This window comes from Sus scrofa, chromosome 18, assembly GCF_000003025.6.
Source record: "Sus scrofa isolate TJ Tabasco breed Duroc chromosome 18, Sscrofa11.1, whole genome shotgun sequence".
Taxonomy (NCBI): domain Eukaryota; kingdom Metazoa; phylum Chordata; class Mammalia; order Artiodactyla; family Suidae; genus Sus; species Sus scrofa.
The window spans coordinates 29,094,590-29,117,777 of NC_010460.4; the positions used below are offsets into that span (position 1 = coordinate 29,094,590).

The 23,188-nt window shown below is 39.0% G+C and overlaps 1 protein-coding gene across 16 annotated transcripts in view; it reads right to left on the minus strand.

Annotated features, from left to right (window-relative positions):
* Nucleotides 1–23,188, minus strand: part of ST7 (suppression of tumorigenicity 7) — a 257,080-nt gene that overhangs the window by 66,174 nt on the left and 167,718 nt on the right. For all 16 annotated transcript variants that reach the window (XR_002340200.1, XM_021078412.1, XM_021078420.1 and 13 more), the window contains 1 exon segment: nucleotides 21,289–21,386. Coding sequence is in view for 15 of the 16 variants with exons in the window: in XM_021078412.1 (XP_020934071.1) it covers nucleotides 21,289–21,386 (98 nt within the window). In the remaining variant the exon portion in view is untranslated.

Consider the following 23,188-nt stretch of genomic DNA (forward strand, 5'->3'; position numbering starts at 1 on the left):
TTTGTTTTTCTGTGTGTGACTATGTTTCCTTTTGGGGTTCTGGGTTTAACTACCCAATATAACATTCTAATTTATTATTTATGTTAAAATAGTGTACAAAAAATAGCTTGGTAATATAATTAGACTTTATACTAAGAAACTTGACTGAAGGCATATGATAAATATAAAGGCCTGTTTTCTATAAGCTCAGTCATTCTAAATAAATCTTTAAACTCAACTATCTAACACAGTTCTGTTTATTTATTGCCAGCTATCTTCTCTGTGCTGGTAATTGCTTTCTCCTGGCAGTAAGAAATTTATATGCCCTGTTTTGCCCAAATATTACAGTCCACATACAATGAAAACACTAGCTCTCCTATGATTTCTCTAATACCTAGGGGGAAGAACATGGGATGGGCCAAGGATAGAATTTCAGTTTCAATTTTACATCATCTGGCTATTGTCAGTTCAAGTTTATTTCAATGGAAGAATTTGAGGCACTTCTGAGGTTAACATTTATGAGCTCGAAGAGGGGAAAAAAAGGAGAGTTAATTCACTGGATTTGAAATACTCTACGGATATAATTTAGAACTACAGTCTATATGCTTTTTCTCAGCTGATTTACAAGATGAAAACAACAGTTTAAACCTTTCAAATTTGGTTTGTATCTTTTAAAACATTTTATTAGTTTAGCTCTCCATGTATTGTTCTTTGAGTGAGGAAAGTAATGTGAAAATTCTTACATATTTTAAGGCAGAGGTAATTAAAAGAGATCCTCAGCCAGATTCCTACTGAGGTCAATGTAAGCTTGGCCTAATTAAAGTTTATAGAATTTGGCCTGTATTATATTCAAACAGCAGATACTATTTTCTTATAGTTGCAACTTTGACATTATTTAATTAAAGTTTCAAATAAAGGCATAAACAGAAAATAGAAAAGACACTCTGTACTGCATGGTTATTATTTTGTCAGTGATTTTTACTGACACTAAGGGTCATGAAAGGAAAAAATGAATTGTTTACCAATGTCCTCAGAAGCCTATGAGAGTTCCATTTACACAGACCACTATAAAATGCAGTCCTAAGAGGCTTAAACACACACTAATAAGAAAATGCCATTTTCAGAGCTTATCTAAAGGAAAATATTAAGCTGCATTTATTGGGAAGCAACACAACCAATACATGATATGCATGGGCAGTTATTTAAATCACCAGTTAACTAATTCTTGACTGAACTGAGAACAGGATATAAACACACCCATCACAGAGAACTGGAGAGGGAAGTAACAGTTGTGGTCATGCAGGTGAATCATCCAATGACCGCTCTGTAGGATACCCAAAGTCAAAGCACCGGAAGGTTACCTAAAGAATTATCTACTTTTCTTGTCAAAATTATGCTCAGTTCATTTCAGACAGGGAAGTTTTCCTTAAAAATGTCTAGCGAATGAGACAAACTTTGCATTTATACAGATCCCAACAAAAATATTTTCAGTATAAAACTTCCTCTTCCATTTGTTCCTCAGTAAGTTAAAGATAAAACAAACACGGCCCTGGCCAGAACTTAGGAAACTTCAAAGATTCTCTTCTTCAACCTTTACCTTCCTCAGTGACTTTTTTTTAACTTTACTTTAAGACAGCTCAGGAACATTCCTTTCCAAAACAAAGGGTCTGATAGCACTGTTTTATCTATGTTATGCATATATGTAAAATTCCCATACTCTAAATTCTGGTAAACTGCAGTTTTAAGGTGAAGTTGGAGAAGAGGGCAGGGAAGAAGTCAGCCATACCCTGTCTGGGGGAGAAGAACGATTTATACCACCCTCAAAACTGACAGGTAACACTTTGAGTAAAACGTTATCATCTTAAACTGCTTCGAACAGGGCTGTGCCCTAGTCCTGAAATCATGAACACATCTGGACAATTTGATGCATAGTTCAAATGGCTTGGAAGCAGGCCCAGTAAGGGAAAATGGGACGATAAGCATCCTTCCCTCTGTGATGACATGGCACTGCTCTCCTGTTCCAGGAGTGGCCTCAAGGAGCAGCTAAACATACAGGCCAACAATTACTGACAGAAATGACTTTTTAGGCCAAAACCACAATAACTGTGTTTGGCAGACACCCTTCCACATTCACATGGGTAATGGTAAATAACTCTATTCAGAAGATTAACTCATTTGGTTTTCTGAGGCAGGGTTAACAAACACTCGCCCTGGCATGCATCTCACAATAGAGTTATGCTGGAAGTTAACTATTATGAAAGATTTTTCTTCAGCAACAGGCAGAAGGTCAGTACCTCCACCTTTGACACTCGTCCCCACAATGCTCTGTAATCGCTTTGCCTTCTAGCGTTCATTTTCCTCAACAGATCTTCCCACTCTACCCTCCTGAAATCCGAGTCCATGATACACAAATTCCCCAACACATCCATGAGCTATTTACAGAACACGAGCCTGAGTTCATTGCTTCTGTTAATTCCCCACAAAACTTGGGTCTATCAGCAGGACAGGACATAGGGCTGGCTTCTGCCAGTTCCCCAAAGTGCATCTAGACCCTTACTGCTCAGCCCTGGGGCAACAGTTTCTGCTCCTCTGAGGCCCATGCCATAATGCTCCAATGCCTGCTACCATCCTTTGATCGTGTTTTTCTACCAGGTATCAGACCCTTATACACTAAAAATTTTGACACCTGGCTCCATAGTCTTACTCTTAACCTCAAGCCCTATCCCCAGTAGATGAGTACAGTCCATGTAAACATCCCATCTAATATCCTAGACTCTCAATTGTTTCACTGTCTCCAAGGAAAAACTGTCCTCTACTGTAATTAAGAAACCACAGTCATAGCCAACTCCAGCCCTTGACATCTGGATGTGTCCCATCTAAAACATGCAGCTCTGACCAGAAAGTACCGATCTCCAGTTACTTACACCATTACTCACACTAAACTTCCTCTTCAATTTCACTGAGACCACTAGTGCCTTATTCTGTCCACTTATTTTTTTGTCCTTATCTTTCACAGGTCACCAATTACTCATATTGTTTTTCTTCTCATAGTGTCCACTGTATCACACTCTCCAGGTTTTCCTCCATATTTCCAGGTGCTCCTTCTCAGAAGCCACTGGCTGCTTCTCTCCTACACAGGTTGTCAATGTTGGGGACCACTGGCCTCACTTCTGAACCTCCTTTCTTCTCTATCTATATACATGATCTCATTTAATAACAAGGCTTTAAGTCCTGCATATATGCTGATAACTCTCAAATCCCTCACCCCTGAGTTCCAGACACAGATCCAATTATCCCCCTGATATCCCTACCCGGAGGTAAAATAGGCCATTTTAAACTTAACATGGCTAACACAGAATCCCTGCTTTACTCTGAAAAATCTGCTCCTCTCCTAGTTGTCCCCCTTTTCATAAATGCTAAGACCATCACAAAGTTTCTCAGGCTAAAAACCTGTGGACTCCTAGGTTTTCTTTGATTATACATCCAAGCCATTCGGTGACCAATTTTTTTTGTTTTTTCTTTTTATGGCTGCACCCGCAGCAATGGAAGTTCCCAGGCTAGGGGTCAGACCGGAGCTGGAGCTGCTAGCCTACATCATAGCCACAGCAATGCCAGATCCTTAATCCACTGAGTGGGGCCATGGATTGAACCTGCATCCTCATGGATCCTAGTCGGGTTCATTACTGCTGAGCCACAACAGGAACTCCCTGATTTTTCAACTGATTACTGAGAACAGTGCCAGGCACTGTTCTACTGGGATATAGAAGAAAACAGATTTTTAAAATCCCTGCCTCCTAACAGTGATATTTTAGTGAAGGGAGATTGAAAATATGCAGATAAATATAGAGAAAGACTATCAGGTGGTGATATATTCTAAAGAGAATGAATAAAGCAAGGAAGGATGTTAGGGAATGCTGTCATGGCAGGCAAATGAAACTTTAAATAAAGCAGGGAAGATGGAATTGTGAAGGTGACATTTAAGCAGAAACTGAAGCAGGTGGGGGAGCTAGTTGTGAGACTAGAAAAGGAGAATTTCAAGGATGGGTTCCAGCAGCAGAGAACCTGAGGTGACATGTTTAACAAACAAGAAGGTGGCCAGTGTGGCTGGAGTGCCACAAAAACAGACCAGAAATGAGGGCTGGATTATGTAGAGCCTTCTAGGCCACTTGGAGAATTTAAATTCCAAATGAGCTAAGAGCCAGAGAATGACATGGGCTAATTTATGTTCTGAAAGGTTCATTCCAAGCTACTGTGTGGACCGTAGATGCAAGAGGACCAGAGTGGAGGCAGAAAGACCAGTTGGGAGGAAGGCCTTATAATCCACTGTGAGATGATGATGATTTAGATTAGGAGGACGGCTGTAGATACAGTAAGAAGTGGTCGAGGTCTAAACATATTTTAAAGGAAGAGCCAACAAGATTTGCCAATAGTCAAATCCTGTTGATTGTCTGTCCAAATGTACTTCAACTCCGTCCATTTCTCCACTGCAACCCCCAGTTCCAAACCCTCATCAGCTCTTGTCTAGACTACTATTGTAACTGCTTACCTGGACTCCCTGCTTCCTCTCTTGTTCTCCCTTCTAAACAGTGTACCCAGAAATCTTACAAAATCACCAGTAACATCACCTCCTTCCTCTGTTTTACACACTTAAGTTGTACATACTGTACTGACAGTGAAAACTAGACACTTTACTATTTCACGCATAGCCTTGAAAGACACAGTTCCTGTCTGCCTTCTCAAATTCACCTCATTCCACCCTTCCCTTCACTCACCTTACTGCTTTTTCATTCTTGCCAAACTCTTTCCAGTCTCAGGGTCTCTGCATTAGTTTTTCCTCTATAATGTCTTCCCCCAAATCGATACATGGCTGGCTTGCTCTCACCTTTCAGGCCTCAGCAATAATGTTACCTCCTGGGGACAGCTTCCTTGAGCAATTATCTCAGTTAGCCTCTCCCCAGTTGCCCTTTATCACAGCGGCATATTATTTCCTTTATAGCATTTACCACAACCTGTAACTGCCTTTATCATCAGGTCCCTCTCCTCATCACACTGTCCCATCAGAGTTGTAACTGTTGTCTGTCTTGTTGTCCACTATGCACTTTGTGTCTAGAACTGGGGCTGGCACCTTTGTTGGGCACTCAGTAGATACTTGTCTCTAGAAAAAAACAAATCCATCATCCCTTCTTCCCTCCCACCTCCTCTCTCTGACCTAAAGCCCATGGCTGATCTCCTTACCACTTCCTTGACAATCCCTCAAGTTCCAGACTTCCTTGTCTTTCTATTTCACTCACCCAACAACACCTGACCTCTGATCAACCCAGATGTCCAATTCTCCCCCCACATTCAGGCTAAAGGACACAACTGTGAGGTTTGGAGGAAAAACTAAAACATAACAACCTCCAACCTCTTCTGGGCTGATACTGCCTAGTAATCCTCAGTATTTCCCTGGTGACCTCTCCCCCATTCCACAATTCTCTCCTTAGTTCTGACCCAGCTCCTCCCAGTGAACTCTTAGCGGAAGATCTTGTCATCCAATAATCAAGAAAACAAAAGCCAATAGGCAGGACCCCACTTCAATTCTTCAGCCCTAAGCCTCCACTACAACTTCCATTTACATGCAGATCGACCAATGTATTCCTATCAGCCGCGTGAGGTCCCTCCTTCAGCCACCCTTCCCTCCAGGGTCTGGAACTCATCACCAGGCATTCCTCAGGACCTCACTGTGCAAACGACCTCCTCTCTTATAGGTTCAACTTTTGCCTTTCCTCTCAGTCTTTTTCTACCATCATTTGAACATGCTTAAGTCTTCTACTACTTACATTTCCCTTCTAGATACCATCACCTCTCTTTACCTTTTATATATAAGCTTATTGAAGGTGTTGCCTCTAGGAGACACATTACCTCACATTCAGGAGCCAGCGCAATGCAATCTATTTTATACCCTTTATATCCCACAAATCTTGCTTTTGCCAAATTACCAACTACTTCTTTGGAGTAAAATGCAACAAATATTTTATCCATAATAAATAAATATTTACCAGATACTTAAAGTGTGACAAGTAGTGCATTAAGATCTCATATTCATTTTCCTCTCTTGCTATGGTTTTCATAGCATATATCCTCCTAGATTTTCTTCCTATTTCACTGGTCACTTCTTTTCATGCCTTCTTGGATCAAACTATTCTGCACCCCTCTTAAATCCTCTTTTTAATTATTTTTATTTCATTCACTCTTCCCTATATGATCTCATACCCATTTATGGTTCTAATCACCTTCCATACTGACCACTGCCAGAACTTCCTCCAGCCCAGGTCTTTCTCCTGAGCTTAAGGTCTATATACTCCGAAACCTACGAGGTATTTCTATCTGGCTGACCTATAAGTATTGCAAAATGGCATATCTATAATTGAAGTAATCCCATCTATCCTCACCATCCACCCCTAAAACCACCTACTAATACCACAATCTCAGTCTCCATGATGGCACACTGTTTCCCCAGCTTTCCAACAAAGAAATCAAGAAATCATCCACGACCTCTTAGTGTTCTCTCCCTCATACAACACCTGATGTCCTGAAAATAAAAACAAATACCAAACAAATCCTATCCAATTACCCTCTAACATCTCTCAACTCTGCCTCTTAAATCTCTCAAACTGGGCCTAGAATCCACTTGGGGCTGTTCTACCAGGACCCATTAAATTAAACCCAGAGCATCTGGATATGTCTCTCCATTACTGTAGGATAGAAGGCAAAGTTTTAAAAGGAAACTATACAAGACAGGAGCGACATTTCTCTTCTTCTGGAAGGGATATATTCTCAGAAGCAACAACATAAAACAAATTCTTACTTTTTAGAGAAAGGTCTAAATAAATCTCCCTGTCTTCAGTCAGAGATGTATTAGAGAAACAGACAGAATTATTTATTAACATAAATTCCAATTCTACTTGGTAAGTCATTATACATCCCACATCACCACAGTAAAAGAACTCAGGCAAGGGACTTACAAATTGAAACAGAAGACTGAACAAACAGGTCTACCTACTTTCTCTCCCACAAATCTACTGAAATGATGGGAGAGTGGTAGAAAAGGAGACAAACCCATGCCTGTGATGAAAACAGCAAAGGTAGTAGGAGGAATGACTCACAGTCACTGAATAAGAGAATCTAACAAATTTCTCCAAGACAAACTGCAACTAGGTCTTGATTAAACTACAGCAGAGGAAGCAGAGGAAGTCACAGCTGTTGTTCTAAGAGAAGACACAGAGAAGCTCCAAATTCGGAGTTGGCAGAGACAGAGAGCAGAAGTGGGTCACCTGCTGTTTCTATACATGACTAAACACCTGACCACAGAAGGGGATAGCCCTTCTCATATCCCCCTGAGTTTAATAGAGATGAAATGACTGCCTAATCTGTAATCAGACAAGTGCTCACTAAAGAAACTGAATATTGGAGTTCCCGTCGTGACGCAGTGGTTAACGAATCAGACTAGGGACCATGAGGTCGTGGGTTCGATCCCTGCCCTTGCTCAGTGGGTTAACGATCCGGCGTTGCCGTGAGCTGTAGTGTAGGTCGCAGACGCAGCTCGGATCCTGCGCTGCTGTAGCTCTGGCGTAAGCTGGCAGCTACAGCTCCGATTAGACCCCTAGCCTGGGAACCTCCATATGCCATGGGAGTGGCCCAAGAAATGGCAAAAAGACAAAAGACAAAAGACAAAAAAAAAAAAAAAGAAACTGAATATTTGTTTAGAGTAGAAAAGAGCTTGTAATGTGGGGGTTGTAAGATCTCAGTCAAGTTCTCTTGCTTTTGCATTTGGTGGGATGTGGTTGGGAAGTGAGCCTGTGTACTCACCACTCAGGCATCCATTCATTTATCCATCCATTCAATGAAAATTAAATGAGTGGCTATCATGTGTCAGGGAACATGATGAAGTTCCTGCCCTTGTGGAGTTACTTACTAGTGGAGATGAGGGAGATGGACAACAAAAAAGTAAACAAATAAATAAATGAGATGATTTCAAAAGTGAAAGGGCAATAAAAATATAGCAGTAATATGACTGAGAATGATAGGGTGCGTGAGTATGAATGTGTGTGTTTGTGAACACGTAAGTGTGTGTTGAGCTCCTTCAGCTGGTATCATAGAAAGGCCTTTAAATGTGATGTTTCAGTTGGACTTAAATGACTAGCCAAGTGAGGATCTGGAAGAGAGTATTCCAAGCAAAGAGAAAATATATTTGCAAAGGCCCAAAGGAAGGAACAAGCGAGCCTGGTATACTCAAAAATTCTGGAAGAATAAAGAGAGAGCAGATCCTGAAGAGCCTTGCAGTCCATGTAAAAGCATTTCTATTTTACTCTAAGTGTAATGGCAAATTATTGGAAGCTGTTAAGCAAGGAAGTGACAAGTTACGCTGAGTTTCTAAAACTTACTTGGTTACTTTCTGCAGAAGGGACTCTAGAAGGACAAGAGCAGAAGCCTGGAGACAACTGCATTGTACAGATGAAAGATAATGGTGACCTGAATGAGGATAACAGGAGTGCAGTTGAAAAGAGGTGAACAGACTATGTACACATTTTGGCCGTAAAGCCAACTGGACTTGTACACATTAACTGAATGTTGAAGGTGAAGCAAAGAGAGGAGTCCAGGATGTCTGGGAGTAGAAAAAGAGGTGGTAACTTCTTTTACTATACCTATGCAGTACAAATTTTTCTAATAGGAGAGTATAGCAAGATGCCTTGCTAGTGACTTTTTGCTTGCATTCAGTAGGCTCAAAGAGACTCAGGTCTCAGAAAGTAGTCTTGTGCACCAGTGCACTCTTGACTCATAAAGGCATTGTCTGCAAGCTCATGGAGAGGGAGAAGGCTCTTAACAAGTGGGCAGACAACTGTCCAGGAAGAAAATATATCCAATGCTTTTGTGTTGACTATTTCAAAAGGAAACCAAGAGACACAACTCATTGGTCTCCCTGGTCATCACATGCACTTCTGGCTTTGTCTGCCTTATAGTTTCTGTTCCTTCTGGCCCAGGTCAGCCAAAATGTCTGTTTCCGGTAATCACCTCTCTGCTCACCCCAAAAATCAATAGCTTCACTGGCTCTTGGTCAAAGAAGTAGCCTGGCCAAGCCAGCAGAGACTCAGGCATCAGTCTGAACATCTCACAGAAGGAAAAAACTGCTTACAACTTTCCTTGGTTGCTGTGTGAGCTAGAGACGATTAACAGGCACTGCCTAAGTTAACTGTATCATTTGGGAAAAAGACATAGATATTGATAAGCTTAATAGCCAAACAAGAAGCATAAATGTAAGTATGGATTATAGTTAGTAGGGACTATAATAAAAAAGCTTTTAAAATACTGAACCAGAGATCTATTCAATGGAAGAAAAGAAAGGAAGAGGGAAAGTATGACAGATACAAATTATGAAAGATAGCAAAAATGACTCTAAACAGAATAATAATGACAATAAACACAAACAGGAAAAACTTACCAACTAAAATACAAAACTGTCAAATTTGAATAAAGACAATATCCCGCAAAACTTTTATAGATCCAAATGGTCCAACAAAAAGTTACAGAAAACTTGGTTATAAAATATAGAAATAAAAAAACAGGGCAAAGACAAATCCAAAAGAGCTAGAGCAGCACATCGTATTACAAGTCAAAAAGAAAATCAATACAGAATAATTATCAATATAAATGCATTAACAATATAGTCTTGAAATATATATAGCAAAATCTATACATTCACTGAACATGGAAAAAAAGCAGGTAAACAATTAGAGATGAATACTCTATCATATCATTCTCGGAAACCAATGGAACATCCAGACAAAATAAGCTAAAATACAGAGGATTTGAATAACTTGGTTATCAATAAGCTCAATCTAGCCAATACATACAGACTTTTGTAACAAAGAGAAATATACTCCTTTCAAACAGATATAATATTTATAACAACTAACCATATATTAGGCCCTAGAGGAGGCCCCCATTAAAATTTCCCCAAATCAATATCCTATGGTCCCTGTTCTCTAAACATAATGTAAAAAAATTATAAATCAGTGACAAGGGGCTAAAAACATACTATATGGAACAAGATGAAATTTTAAGGGAATAAAGGAGATAAGTGTTCAACTTAAGAAACTGGTAAAAAGGTGCCAAACACAAGAGGATGAGGGAGGGAGAGGAAGAGAAATAAAACAGAACAAACATGGACAGAAAAACTGGAATAAAGACAAAAATGTTGAGAAAATAAACAGAACCAAATCCTAGTTCTTTTGGAAAGATTAATAAAAAAGACACACTTCAGTCAAGACTAATCAAGAAAAAAAAGTAAAATGAGGCAAATAAACAGAATATAAAATTTAAAAAGGGGCAGCAACCACAGATACGGGATTTTTTTAATTATGAAATAATATTATAAAAAGTTACATACAATCAATTTGAAATACATAATAACATATATAGTGCTTAAAACAGACTTGAGATATATGGGCGTAGTCATGTATTACTGATGAGAATTTAAACAATCACAGGCAGCTATTCTGGGAAGTGTACTGGCAGGACACGCTGAAATCAAACATTCACATGCCTAACATCCAGCAATCCCACTCCTGGGTATACACCCTAGTGAAAGTTTCTCACATGTCTATAAGGGTATTCACCGTACCACTGCTATAATTCGGGGAAAGTGAAGGACCCCCACTTTGGGTTACTTAACAAAGGTTAAGTAAGATAGAGTAGGAGCATAACAGGGAATATGACGCAGCAGTTAGAAACTGCAAACATATACTAGAGGTACATGAAGTAAAAATGGACAGACCTGGAAAATAATGCTGGGTAAAAACGATAAGAAAAAGAAAATCTACAGACAGGTAAATTAAACACACACTGAACTATGTATTTTGCAATACTGCTGTGGTCTTGGTCTTTCTAAAATAATTAGGTTTTACCTTTCTGGGCTTTTTAAAAATAAGTGGTACTATAATTGGAGTTCCTCATTATTTACATTTTAGAAGAGATTCCATCAAACTCAAAGGTCTCATTAGTTTTCCTCTATTTAACTGTTTCCTCACCTCAACAAAGCAAAAATTTGTTATGATCCACAAAGGATCAAGAAGCCAGTATTTATGATAAAAATGAGTAACATACTCTCTCAAATACAGCATATTCAAAATTGAACTCCTAACCTTTCCCCCAAAACCTGTTCCAGGAGTTCCTCTGTGGCTCAATGGGTTAAGAATCCAGCGTTGTCACTGTTGCGGCTCAGGTTGTTGCTGTGGCATGGGTTCGATCCCCGGCCTGGGAACTTCCAGGCACAGCCAAAAAGAAAAAAACTGAGCAAGACAAAAAGCTGTTCCACCTGCATATATCCACATCTTAGCTAAGAGGAACTCCTCTCCTTCCAAGGCAAAATTCTGAGAATCATCCTTGACTGCTCTCTTTTTTCCACACTACACACTGATAGATTAGCAAATTCTGCTGGTCCTATTTTCAAAACTTATTTGTAATCTAACCACTTCTCACATCTCCTCTGCTACCACTTTGGCCTGAGCCACCATCATGTCTTGCCAAGATTAATATAACAACCTTCCTGATTGACCTCTTTGCTTCTCCCTTGCCACACAGCAGTGGGTAAAAGTTAAGACTGGTCATGTCACTTCTCTGCTCAAAACCTTTCACCTCCATTTCACCCAGGGTAAAAGCTGAAGCACTTACTATGGTCCACAAAGCTTACATCACCTGTAACCTCCACCCCTCCCCTGGAATTACTCTGTTCCACCCAGAACTCTTTTGCTTACCAGTATACTCCTGATTTAGGCTCTTTGATGAAATGTCACTTTCTATTATTACATGTACCTGATCATTCTATTAGAACTGCAACTTCCATGGCCTCTACTCTCTGCCCACTGCCTTTCTTTATCTTCTTTATCCTGGTTTATTCTGTCATTTTTCCATAGTGTTTATCAATTTCTAATATGCTATGAAAATACATGCTTATTATGTTTATTACTTTTTGTCTCTTCTCTCTGCTGGAATACAGAATGTGTAAGGTCAGTGGTCTTTGTCTTGTTCCTTGGTTTTACCAATCACCTAGAACAGGGACTGGCATGGAATGAAGGTTCAATACTTTTTCGCTGAGTGAATGAATAATCGGATGGTTTAGTGCAATGTGGGTACAGCAAGACCGAAATCAAGGCTGCAGTGTAAAAGTGAGAGAGGAGATGTGGAACCAGAAAAACAGTGGGCATGACTGGAGTCACTGAATGAAACCAGGAAGGTTTCATTTCACCTGGGAAAGTGAAATGCAGAACAGCAGGAATCCAAGAGAAGACCGGTTTGTAGACATTGCAGAGAAGCAGCAGCCAAAGACCAATACCTGGGAAGGGTGGTCAAGAATGGGAGATTGGAGGAGGGAAGCTAAATCACTCTCCCAGACATCAGGCCTCTGTCTAGAACTGCTCAGGGGCCAGACACAGGCATTGGAGGCTCTACTCAGTAGTAGACAGTGCTCACCACATGGGAAAATGTGGGCCCAGAGTATGAAAATCCCTGACAGTGACAGCTGGCTTATCAGTCATGCATTTATTAGGGCAAAAGTAAGACTTCCAGGTAAATGACAACACCTAATGTAAATAAAATAATATTCTCATCTGTCTCAGGGATTATTTGCCACCTGCTCTTCACTTTATACAGTGATTACAGAGTACAAAGCTGATGAAACTATTCTTCATCATTACTGATGCAAAAAGGTAAATCAATATCAATAAATCTATTATTTGATCTTACCAGTTATACCTTTTCCTTTCTATATAAATCACCAGTTGCCAATAATTTATTAAATAAGTCAACTTAATATGTCAGGCAAATCCGGAAAAGCAAATCATGATTAAGAAAAGAAAGCAGGATTGATATAAAGTCTTCAAAGTCATATAAACTTTGAAGATTAGGGTTATTATTTAAAGCATTTGCTTTCAAGACTCACTTTTTCTTTAATTGTAAGTATAGCAAAATTAAGACTCTAGAAAACATGTCAACAAATATTTGAGAACACTTACTATGAATTAACATATCTCTCTGTACACTTTGTCTTTAGTTCAAGGGATATATCTGGTTGTCTTAAAAGCTCGAAAGTGTGTTCAAGTGATACTTGATTGCCTGAATGTATTAAAATGCTACTCTTCTCATGCCCTATGCCCTCATAATAGTACTTGACTTCTTTCAACAATCAACATCTTTTTTTTTTCACCCTTTGACAGCCACACCTGTAGCACATGGAAGTTACTGGGCTAGGGGTGGGACTGGAGCTGCAGCTGCTGACCTATACCACAGAAACGCCCGATCTGAGCTGCATCTGCAATCTACGCCACAGCTTGGGGCAACACTGGATCCTTAACCTACTGAGCAAGGCCAGGGATTGAACCTGCAATCTCAAAAATACTACTCAGGTTCTTAATCCACTGAGCCACAATGGGAACTCCAACAATCAACATCTTCTAAATCAACCAAGTTATTCATAGTAAGCCAAGACAATTTAAAGGGAAAAAAAAGAAATATTGATAAAAGGGAAATAATGTGACCTGTGAAGGGAAAGGTGAAGGAAAGAAAGGAATGAAACTACAGGATTTAAGAGTAAGGAAAAGGAGATAAAAGGGAATAGAAATTAACCCCCAAAATATTCATTAGAATACTACTCCTAAAAGTATCCTTATCTGTGCAATAAAAACAGAATTTCTTTTACAGAATATTCCCTAAATTTTTAAAAACAATTTGGGAAGGGTATACTAGTTCTTTTTTATAAATCACTGATGTCAAGAAGATTTTTCTTCATGAACATTAGCAGGCAAAATCACAAATCAATAGTCTTTAATGTTCCACAGACTTTGATTAATCCCAGAGATGTGTGCTTTTTCTAAAGTTTGCTTTCACTGGAAGTGCTCCTCTTCACAAGTCATTTAAAGGGCATTCTCTTGCTATTAATACTACTAAGTTAATTCTCAAAGGTCAATTGCACATACCTTAAGATACCTTTAATGACCTAAAAGGGATGATATATAATCAACATCTATAAAATTTTTGTAAATAGGACTCATTTTAATTTACATGCATTTATGAAGAAATGTAGAAAATCAGTAGAATTAAAAGAGTAACAAAAAGGCGGGGTTCTTTTGTTTGTAATGGTTTTTTTTTTTTTAATCACACTCATGGCATATGGAAGTTCCCAGGCCAGGGACTGAACCCTCACCTCAGCAGCAACCCTAGCCACTGCAGAGACAATGCCAGATCCTTAATCCACTGTGTCATGGCAGGAACTCCCACAAAGAAGTATCTTAATCAATAAGGGCTAGGAATCAAGGGTCTCAGGTATAAAGCACTAGCTGGGAATTTGTACCCCACAGCTCTGATTCACAAACCCAAATATTTTATTGATTGCCCATCTACAAGATACCATGCAGTATGCTAGGAGGGACACACAAGAAAAACCAATACCATGCCAGCACTCAAAAAGCTCAAAATCTAATGAGCTTCATTTATCCTTTTGTATACTTTTAAAATTTGGTTCAAAAGAACTGTCTCTCTCTGTTCAGTGGCCCTAATCTCTCCTTAATGAAAGGATCACCTGAATAAGTGATCTGAGTTAAACATTGGGAAGAGGAATAAAATAATTGTGAAAAAAAGAAGTCAGAGGTTATGGCACTGTATTATTATCTCAAAACTTGTATGTTTTCTTTAGTGAGGGAGCCCCCAAGGAAAAAGTTCAGAAATTGAGCATCCCTATGCAGGCTTAATTTTCATATGGAAACTTGGTTAAGATACACATGAACTCTTCTCAAAATCCTTACATAATCAGGTAAGTATAGGAGCAAAGAAAAGGGGGTGCAAAGACGTACGCTGGATTATGAATGTTGGTTACCTCAGTGAGACGCCACTGCAGGAATGGAGGAGACATCATAACCTCCTTTTTCTTTGACTCTCTACAATGAGTACAAATTATTTTTGCAATTTAATAGGACACCCACGTGAATTAAATGAGATGGTACATGTAAACTTCTTAGCAAAACTTCTGATACATAGTAATACTCATTATGTAACTTATATGACAAGAATGGAAAACTCTCCAGTTCTCAACTGGGAATCATGGAGATGATGCTGAAAATGCAGGAAGGATACAAGTCCAGGGATGAGGTAACTGCAGTTTCCTCTGACTATTTTTTTCATAAAGAGCCCTGACTAAGAACAAAAGGAGGTTTAGCAGTTATAACCTTTACCAGCTAGGCTGAGAAAGGGATGAATGCGGCCAAGGGCATATAAAACATGCCTTCCACTAATCGAAGTAGTGAAATTTAGAAAGTATTTACAGAGTATCTATATTTTGCTTTTATATATAACCTGGTGTTATAGATTGAATTGTGTTCTTCAAGAAAAAAAAATACGTAAATCCTAACCCTTATTTGCAAAGAGAGTCTTTGTGGATGTAAATTTCAGTTTTAGCTTTCAAAATGGTAACTATCTATAGATAAACCCACTCAAACAAAAGTTTTGAGGGCCTTAGTAAATTTAAAGGAGTTCTGAGACCAAAAAGTTTGAGAACTTCTGGTTGATATTAGCCTCTATTATTAATTGAAAAAAAGAGGATCAAACTATATCTGATATTTACTTTTTCACTTAATATATCTTAGACAATAATTATAAGAAGAGCAACACTGAGTATTTACTATTCGAGAAGTCCTGTGATAAGTGCTTTGCATGGATTACTCCATTTAATTCCCATACCAACCCTATGAAGCAGGTGCTCAACTAGCGCCTTGGATATTTCTGGTGCAGGTGACTGAGAGATCACATTATCAGAAATACTCATTAGCTACATAAAGTTGAATAAACACCTAGGTCAAGGGCTGCTATGAAATTAAGTGATTTATATTTGTAAAGCACTTAAAATAATGCCTAGAACATAATAAACACTTAAAACAGAACAACAAACATAACAAAATATAATAAACACTTTAAAGTTTGTCAGTTTTCAGATGGCATTTAGAACTCCACCCAGAGTTACAGATAGAAATCGAAAAGAAGACAGGCCAGGGACACTTCAAATTTGGGAAGTTACAAAGAGGACATGAATCTAGCCAGGAACTTTGAAATTTTAGGAGAACTAAGAGATCAAAGTTTCCTAAAATAAATGTTTCCAGAAGGCTGTGATGACATGTGTCAAATGAAAGGCCAGGATAGTGAAAGTAGTAGTATTGCAGGGAGAAGAGTGAAACAAGAATCAGGGAGAATGACCCAGAGATCTGCAGAAGACTACCAAAAGGTGAGGAAATAGATGGTAAAGTCTGAGAGCTTAAGGTCAACTTTCAAAGAAATTGTAGACTTTAGGGAAGAGAAGCAGACAATTATCTGGGGGCACTGAGACCGAGGAAGACCTCTACCTGACGTCCAGTCTTTACCTTCCCCTCTCTCCTCATCCCTCCAACGAGGACCCCACTAAAACCTTTACACACATACCTTCATACACATACTTCTTCAGGAAATCCTATTTAAGACAAAACAGCTCTCCAAATTGGCCTGGTCCTAGGCAAAAGCATTCTATTAGGAACTGATCAACTCTGGGGATGCCTTCTAGACTTGCACCCACCAGAGGGGAAACTCAGGCTACTACCAAGTAGAGTGAAGAAAAACCTGATGTCTGCCCTAAAACAGTTCTACTCACTGTAGGATTTTCCAGGTCAGTGGTTAATGGGGAATGATTTTGCATACCTCCTTCCCCAGGGGACAAACGTCCAGAGACATTTTTGGTTATCACACTGGGGAGTAACAAGGGGGTGGGCTGCTACTACATCTAGTGAGTGGAAGCCAGGGATGCTGCTAAACATCCTCCAATGCACAGGACACTCCCAAAAAAAGCCTTATGGCCTAAAATGTCACTAGTGCCAAGACTGGGAAACCCTACCCTAGACCAAAAGACTGGGGCAAGAGGAGCTTTTGGGTTCTCCTCAGCTGCATGCTATACCTAATTCTATTCCCAGTCTACTCAAATAGGGCCAGGGAAAGTTAGAGGAAAATTTTGAGGTTAGCTAAAGTGTAAAAGCTAAAAAGAGAAAATAAATTGTGTCATGATATCAAATTTAAAGAGGCAAAATTCCTAAAAAAGAAGAAGTAAATACTTTAAATCTGAGAAAGTGGAAATCACAACTCTTCATTTTGAATAATAAGTAATAGCTTATGGTGAACTTTAAAACCCACCATGCTCTTTTAGCTCTATTTGTGGCCAAAACACCCCTTCAGTAAGGTGCTTTCATATTCTTGATTGCAAAAGGAAGCTAATTAAAATGAGGGTTTGTTTGTTTCTTTCTTTCTTTTCTTTTTTGGAATTCCCTTGTGGTTTAGCAGGTTAAGGATCCAGCGCTGTCACTGCAGCAGCTCACTACTGTGGTGTGTGGTGCGGGTTCAATCCCTGGTCCAGGAACTTCCACATGCCTCCAGTACAGTGCCCCCCTCACCCCCCACCCCCCAAAAGAAGAGAGTTTTTTGAGAAAACATCCTGGAAATTCAAAATTATTAATGTGTTTCTTTAGAAATGAGAAGCCATGAATCCTGACATTTAGGAGCCTATGTGTTCTTACCTCATCAATATTTCACTTACAGTATCACTATTTTGATCCATAACCATCAACAGCTCGCCTTCCCAGAATTCCCATTCATTTTCTTTCAGGATATCTCATCAATTAACAATTTTCCCTTCTTTAAGGGATCTCCAGAGAAATGTTTTAAAGAGTCTACTTTCTACATGGAAGACAGTCTAACTGTAGCATTTCTATTTCTACTTTAAAAACTGCTCTAGGTAAGTCTCAACCAATGCATATGGGATAGGATGGCTGTGATTTTTTGCTTTTTGCTTTTCTTTTTACTGCTGTACCTGCGGCATATGGAAGTTGCCAGGTCAAGGGTCAAATCGGAACTGAAACTTCAGGCCTACACCATGGCCACAGCAATACCAGATCCAAGCCGCATCTGCAACCTACAAGACAGTTTATGGAAATGCAAGACCCTTAACCCACTAAGACAGGCCACACACCTAACCAAAATCCTCACAGAGACAACAGTGGGTCCTTAACTTGCTGAGCCACTATGGGAACTCCAGGATGACTGTGTCTTAATGAAAAATTAGATCCTCCTGCCCTAACGCTTTATCAGCAGGCTGCCTGGAATCCGGTGTGCAGTTTTATCAGAGGAAGTTTTCCAGTAAGACGGTTTATGCACATGTTGTTAAAAGAGTGAACCCCTTAAGGAAGTCTCCTTTATGCATGACCTGTGACCTGAGGGGAGTCAGGACTGACCAACTGTCTCCTGCAAGGCTGGGACCAGCTACAGCTTTACTGGGGGGGGGGGGGGGCCTCAACCTCCCCTCCTTTTAGGGTTCCAGGAGTTTCTGAAGGAAAGGGCACTTTGAATATTTCTTTTCAAAACACATATCCACATGTCTAACAGTGTCCCCCACAGGGCTGTTGCAACAGTAGAACACACATCCAGTGGATGCTCCATAAACCCAATCAAAAGGCAATATGTGGAGTTCCCGTTGTATCACAGTGGAAACCAATTCGACTAGGAACCATGAGGATGCAGGTTCAATCCATGGCTCTGCTCAGTGGGTTAAGGATCCGGCATTGCCATGAGCTGTGATGCAGGTTGCAGACACCGCTTGGATCCCACATTGCTGTGGCTGTGGTGTAGGCCAGAAGCTACAGCTCCAATTTGACCCCTAGTCTGGGAACCTCCATGTGCCACAGGTGCAGCCCTAAAAAGCAAAAAAGCAAAAAAAAAAAAAAAAAGCAACATGTATTATCATTCAAATAATATTTTTTTTCCAAATAGTAAGCCAAGAAACTATACATATAAGCATAGATGCACACATGAAGAGACTGCTTGACTGATTGATTCAGTCATTCAAGCAAAAGAAATCAGAAATATCCCAAAACATCCATCAGTGAACGGCCCAGAAAATTAAGACCTAACTATATAATGGAGAAAAAATAGGGGAAAATGTAAGCATATCTACTATATGCTGGGTGTTTTCACATTATCTCATTTTATTCTCCCCATCACTCCCTTGCTTACCCTTTTATGTAGGAATTATCCCCAACTTACAGAAGCCAAATGAAAAGCCCATGAAAGTAAAAGAAGTTGCCATGGGTCACAAAGCTAGTGAAGAGCAAAGCTGAGATTCATATCCAGATTTTCTTACTCTCTGCCCAGCATTTATTCTACTGGATTTCAGATTTTCTCCCAAGACCTATTTGTGGACTAAGTCAGTAAACTGAATTATAAACATAATCTTAAACAAAACTCATAGCATAGATATGCAGGTTTTAACTGTGTGAAATTTTATATGCATATACTAAAAATTATGACAATCAGAATGAGGCTGATTACAAAAAATGGAATGAATATCATCTTCCTATGAAGTTGCATACATGTATAATAAAGAAAATCACCAAAATCTGTTCTTCCATGCATGCCTGTTCCAGGCTACCTGAGGTTAGGAAACAGCAATGAATATAAAACGCCTGTTAAAGGCTGACTGTGACTAGGCCAATTTATGCTTTTTTTTTTTTTTTTGTCCTTTGTAGGGCCGCACCCATGGCATATGGAGGTTCCCAGGCTAGGGGTCCAATCGGAGCTACAGCTGCAGGCCTACACCACATACAGCTGCCAGCCTACGCCAGATCCAAGCCGTATCTGCGACCTACACCACAGCACACAGCAATGCCGGATCCTTAACCCACTGAGGGAGGCCAGGGATCGAACCCGCAACCTCATGGTTCCTAGTTGGATTTGGTTCTGCTGTGCCACGACGGGAACTCCAGGCCAGTTTAAGATAAAAAAATACCCTATCCTTCATAAAATGCTCAGCTCTTTCAAGGAAGGGTATAGTTTCTTCCTTATACCAAGGGATGGAATTTCTGGAAGTTAAAAAGCTTTAAGAGTAAGATATGTCTCTATAGAAATATCCTTTTCTAAAATATAGTACTTATACCATATAACAAACATTCTTTAAATTCTTCCTTCAACCAAAAGAATTTGGTCTTAGAGCCCCGCTGCAGTGGCTTTGCCGAAGGAGCATCTATCACCCTTAGTCAAATTAGAATTATCTTGGAATCTCCCTTCTCTGCTCCTCTCCTCAGGTCTGGTGGCTACACTGCTGCATAATGAGTAGCCAGAACCCAAATCAGAAACAAGGGTCTCACTTGGGGCTTCACATTCTGCTAACTTGCAGAAATAACCAGAGGTGCAGCTGGAGTGCAGGTCCCTACCGCCAAAGAGTAACTGAGAATTACACAAATAACTGCCCTTCCAGGGACAAACTGGGGAAAGGCTCACTAGGTTTACACAGTCCAGTTCTCCAACTCAAAAGCTGAGAGCTGAGCAAGATGCCACTTTTATCTTACTCCTTGGTTCTTTCGTTTTTATAATGGGCAGTTACCTGTGTCTCCTAATTTAGGAAGATGTGGAAGAATTACATGTTAAAAAAGGTTTTCTGAGATTGTTTTTTAAAAGAAAATGGTTTATAAATACAATTCCTAGTGGTGTCCATTTCTTTATAAAAACTATTTTTTATTTAAAAAAATGTGGAAGTAAAAGTTCCTCAATTGGTTTCCCTTAAAACCACTGTTTTTATTTAAAGTTACATAATAATAACCTCCTTTGGTTCTCTTTTGTTTTAAAATTCACACCTATTTTCTCTCTTCTTCTGTTGACCACTCCTAAGAAAATATTCTGATTCAAGAACCTAGGAAAATACTTGAAATGACTACAAAAACATTAGATCATAATATCATTAAATTTGAGGGTAGCAATTTGACCCATAGTTTATTCAAATCTTCCTAACAACTAAACACAGAAAAGTCAGTCAGCTAAAATGGCTGATCTCATTCTTGGCTTCTGGCTACAGCTCCAAAGGTTTAATAATAGGGATATCTATGGAGATTTCTTTAATAGGCCAGTCTTTCTATTAAAAGCTTTTCATGCTTTATTTAATTTAATCTTGACAACAATCCTAAGTAGTAATCATTATTATTAATGCAGTGTTATTGTTAAAGTTACTGTTATCCCCATTTTACGGATGAGGAAACAGGGCACAGAGAAGCTGAGTAACTTTTCCAAGACCACTCATTTACTAAGTTGGGAGCTAGAGCAGAACCCCAGCCCCATGGGACTACCACACCATCAGTGGTACCATGTGCTATGGCCATTCAGTGGGCTCCTCCTTCTCTAAGTCAGGTGCATTGCCACTGTTTCCAAACACAAATTCAAACTCACATCTCTCATCATTTTCACTGCTTCCCTGGTCCTCCCAAGTCTTCTGGCACACATTGCTAGCCTTCTTTTGATGTAGACCAAGACGTTGGTGTCTCGTCCTGAAGAGGGAGATATAAAATACCAGAACTTAACAAAACAAGAGCTTTCTGCAGAGCATCAAGAAAAAATACAGAGGTGCATTTTTTTAGGCTCTTCAAGGAAAACCTCAGAGAGAACAATCTGCTCCCTTGATGTTTTCTTACTGCCAGGAGCACTGACAACTGTGCTAACAGCAGAGTACATACAGAGTAGAGTCAAAGTGCTTAGACTTGCAAAGGTCAACTCATGTGACTGATTATTAATCCATGCTTTTGAGTCACGATGTTGAATATGTGATAAACAAAATCATCTGCCACAAAGTGCTGGGAAAATGACTGTACCCACATTGCATGTGGTTTACAAGCAAGAACACATTCTTCTAGTGTGCATGCTTTTGGGGAAGATGCAAAGAGGTGACTCTCAGGTTGCATCCTGATGAACCATTTTTTTTTCCTTCTTGACATTAAGTTTGGAGAAGCCTCATCTTGAACTTCTGTTTTACATTATTCCTTCCCTAACACTAGTGACATCATAATCATCTCCAGGTCCCCAAAGCAGTCGATTTTAGATGGCAAAATAACACATTCCAGATATGACAATAGACTATGCAACAAAATGAAAACTACCCTAGTGTTAGAGAAGGCATTGACAGGCCAAATAGTTGTAATAATAGTCACTTCAATGACTCTAAAAAAGTACATTAACAACTTCTCATCTTAATCTCTTATTTAATTATATGTCTTTTTGGATATGTTTCCAGACCAGTGAGAACATGCTTGTGCTTAATCCTCAATAAAATTACCATGTTTTAGAAAAATATGACACACCTGTTATAGATTAAGTATATGTATAATATGCAGCTATTAAAAGATGTTAAGACCAAAGTCCTAACATTTCAAGTTTTAAACAATGAGAACAAGATGTGGCTGAAAATTTGCCAAGTACCTTCAAATTATTTTAAAGATGTGATTATATTTTTTGGATAGAGCTAGACAACAGGTTAAAAGGATTTTATTTACAGAATAAAAGAAATAAAGAAAACTTCTTAAGTTATATATTATGTAATTTTATGTATTAATATTCATTTAGTTAAAATAGACATTTACTATACATGTCTTCAAAATTTATTGTGTTGTACATAATCTTTTCAAAAAAGTAAGATACAGATGGTGATTACAGACTTGATTAACATATAAACTACTACAGAATAAAAATAAAAACCTGTGTATTGATGGGTTGTGAGGACAGACATATAGATGGGCTACGGTGCAAAGATCTCACTGTACCTTAGTCACAGGGAGTAAGGCACTCAGTTTCTGCACCAAATCCAAGTTTAATACTAATATTCAATTTTATACTCTCAAATATGAAGATACACTCCTACTCTCCAAGATGCATGAGAGAGAAATGATTTGAGAGAAATTCCACTTTAAGGAAACAGCTGAAGTTTGCTTAAATAATAAAAACATTCCCTCTCACAAGAATCACTAAATTTTTGCTTAAACTACCAACAAACTGACAAGTCAAAGCTCAGGGAATTCCAGAAATTATTTTGTTGTCTTGTTTTTATACCATTCCCCCCAAATATAACTTTCAGTTTAGTATACTAAAGTGAAAGGTCTCATTTTAAAGAGTTTTGCTAAATAAAATAAGCCGTTATTTTAAATATAAAAAAATAATTAGAAACTTATGGCTTTTACTCTCTGGAAGCAAACACCAGTGCTTCCTAAATAATTGCAAAAGACAATCTGAGATAATCAACAATAATTGTTATATTCTTAGCTGTCCTACTTCAACCTGTGCTGTAGAAAATCCATAAGAT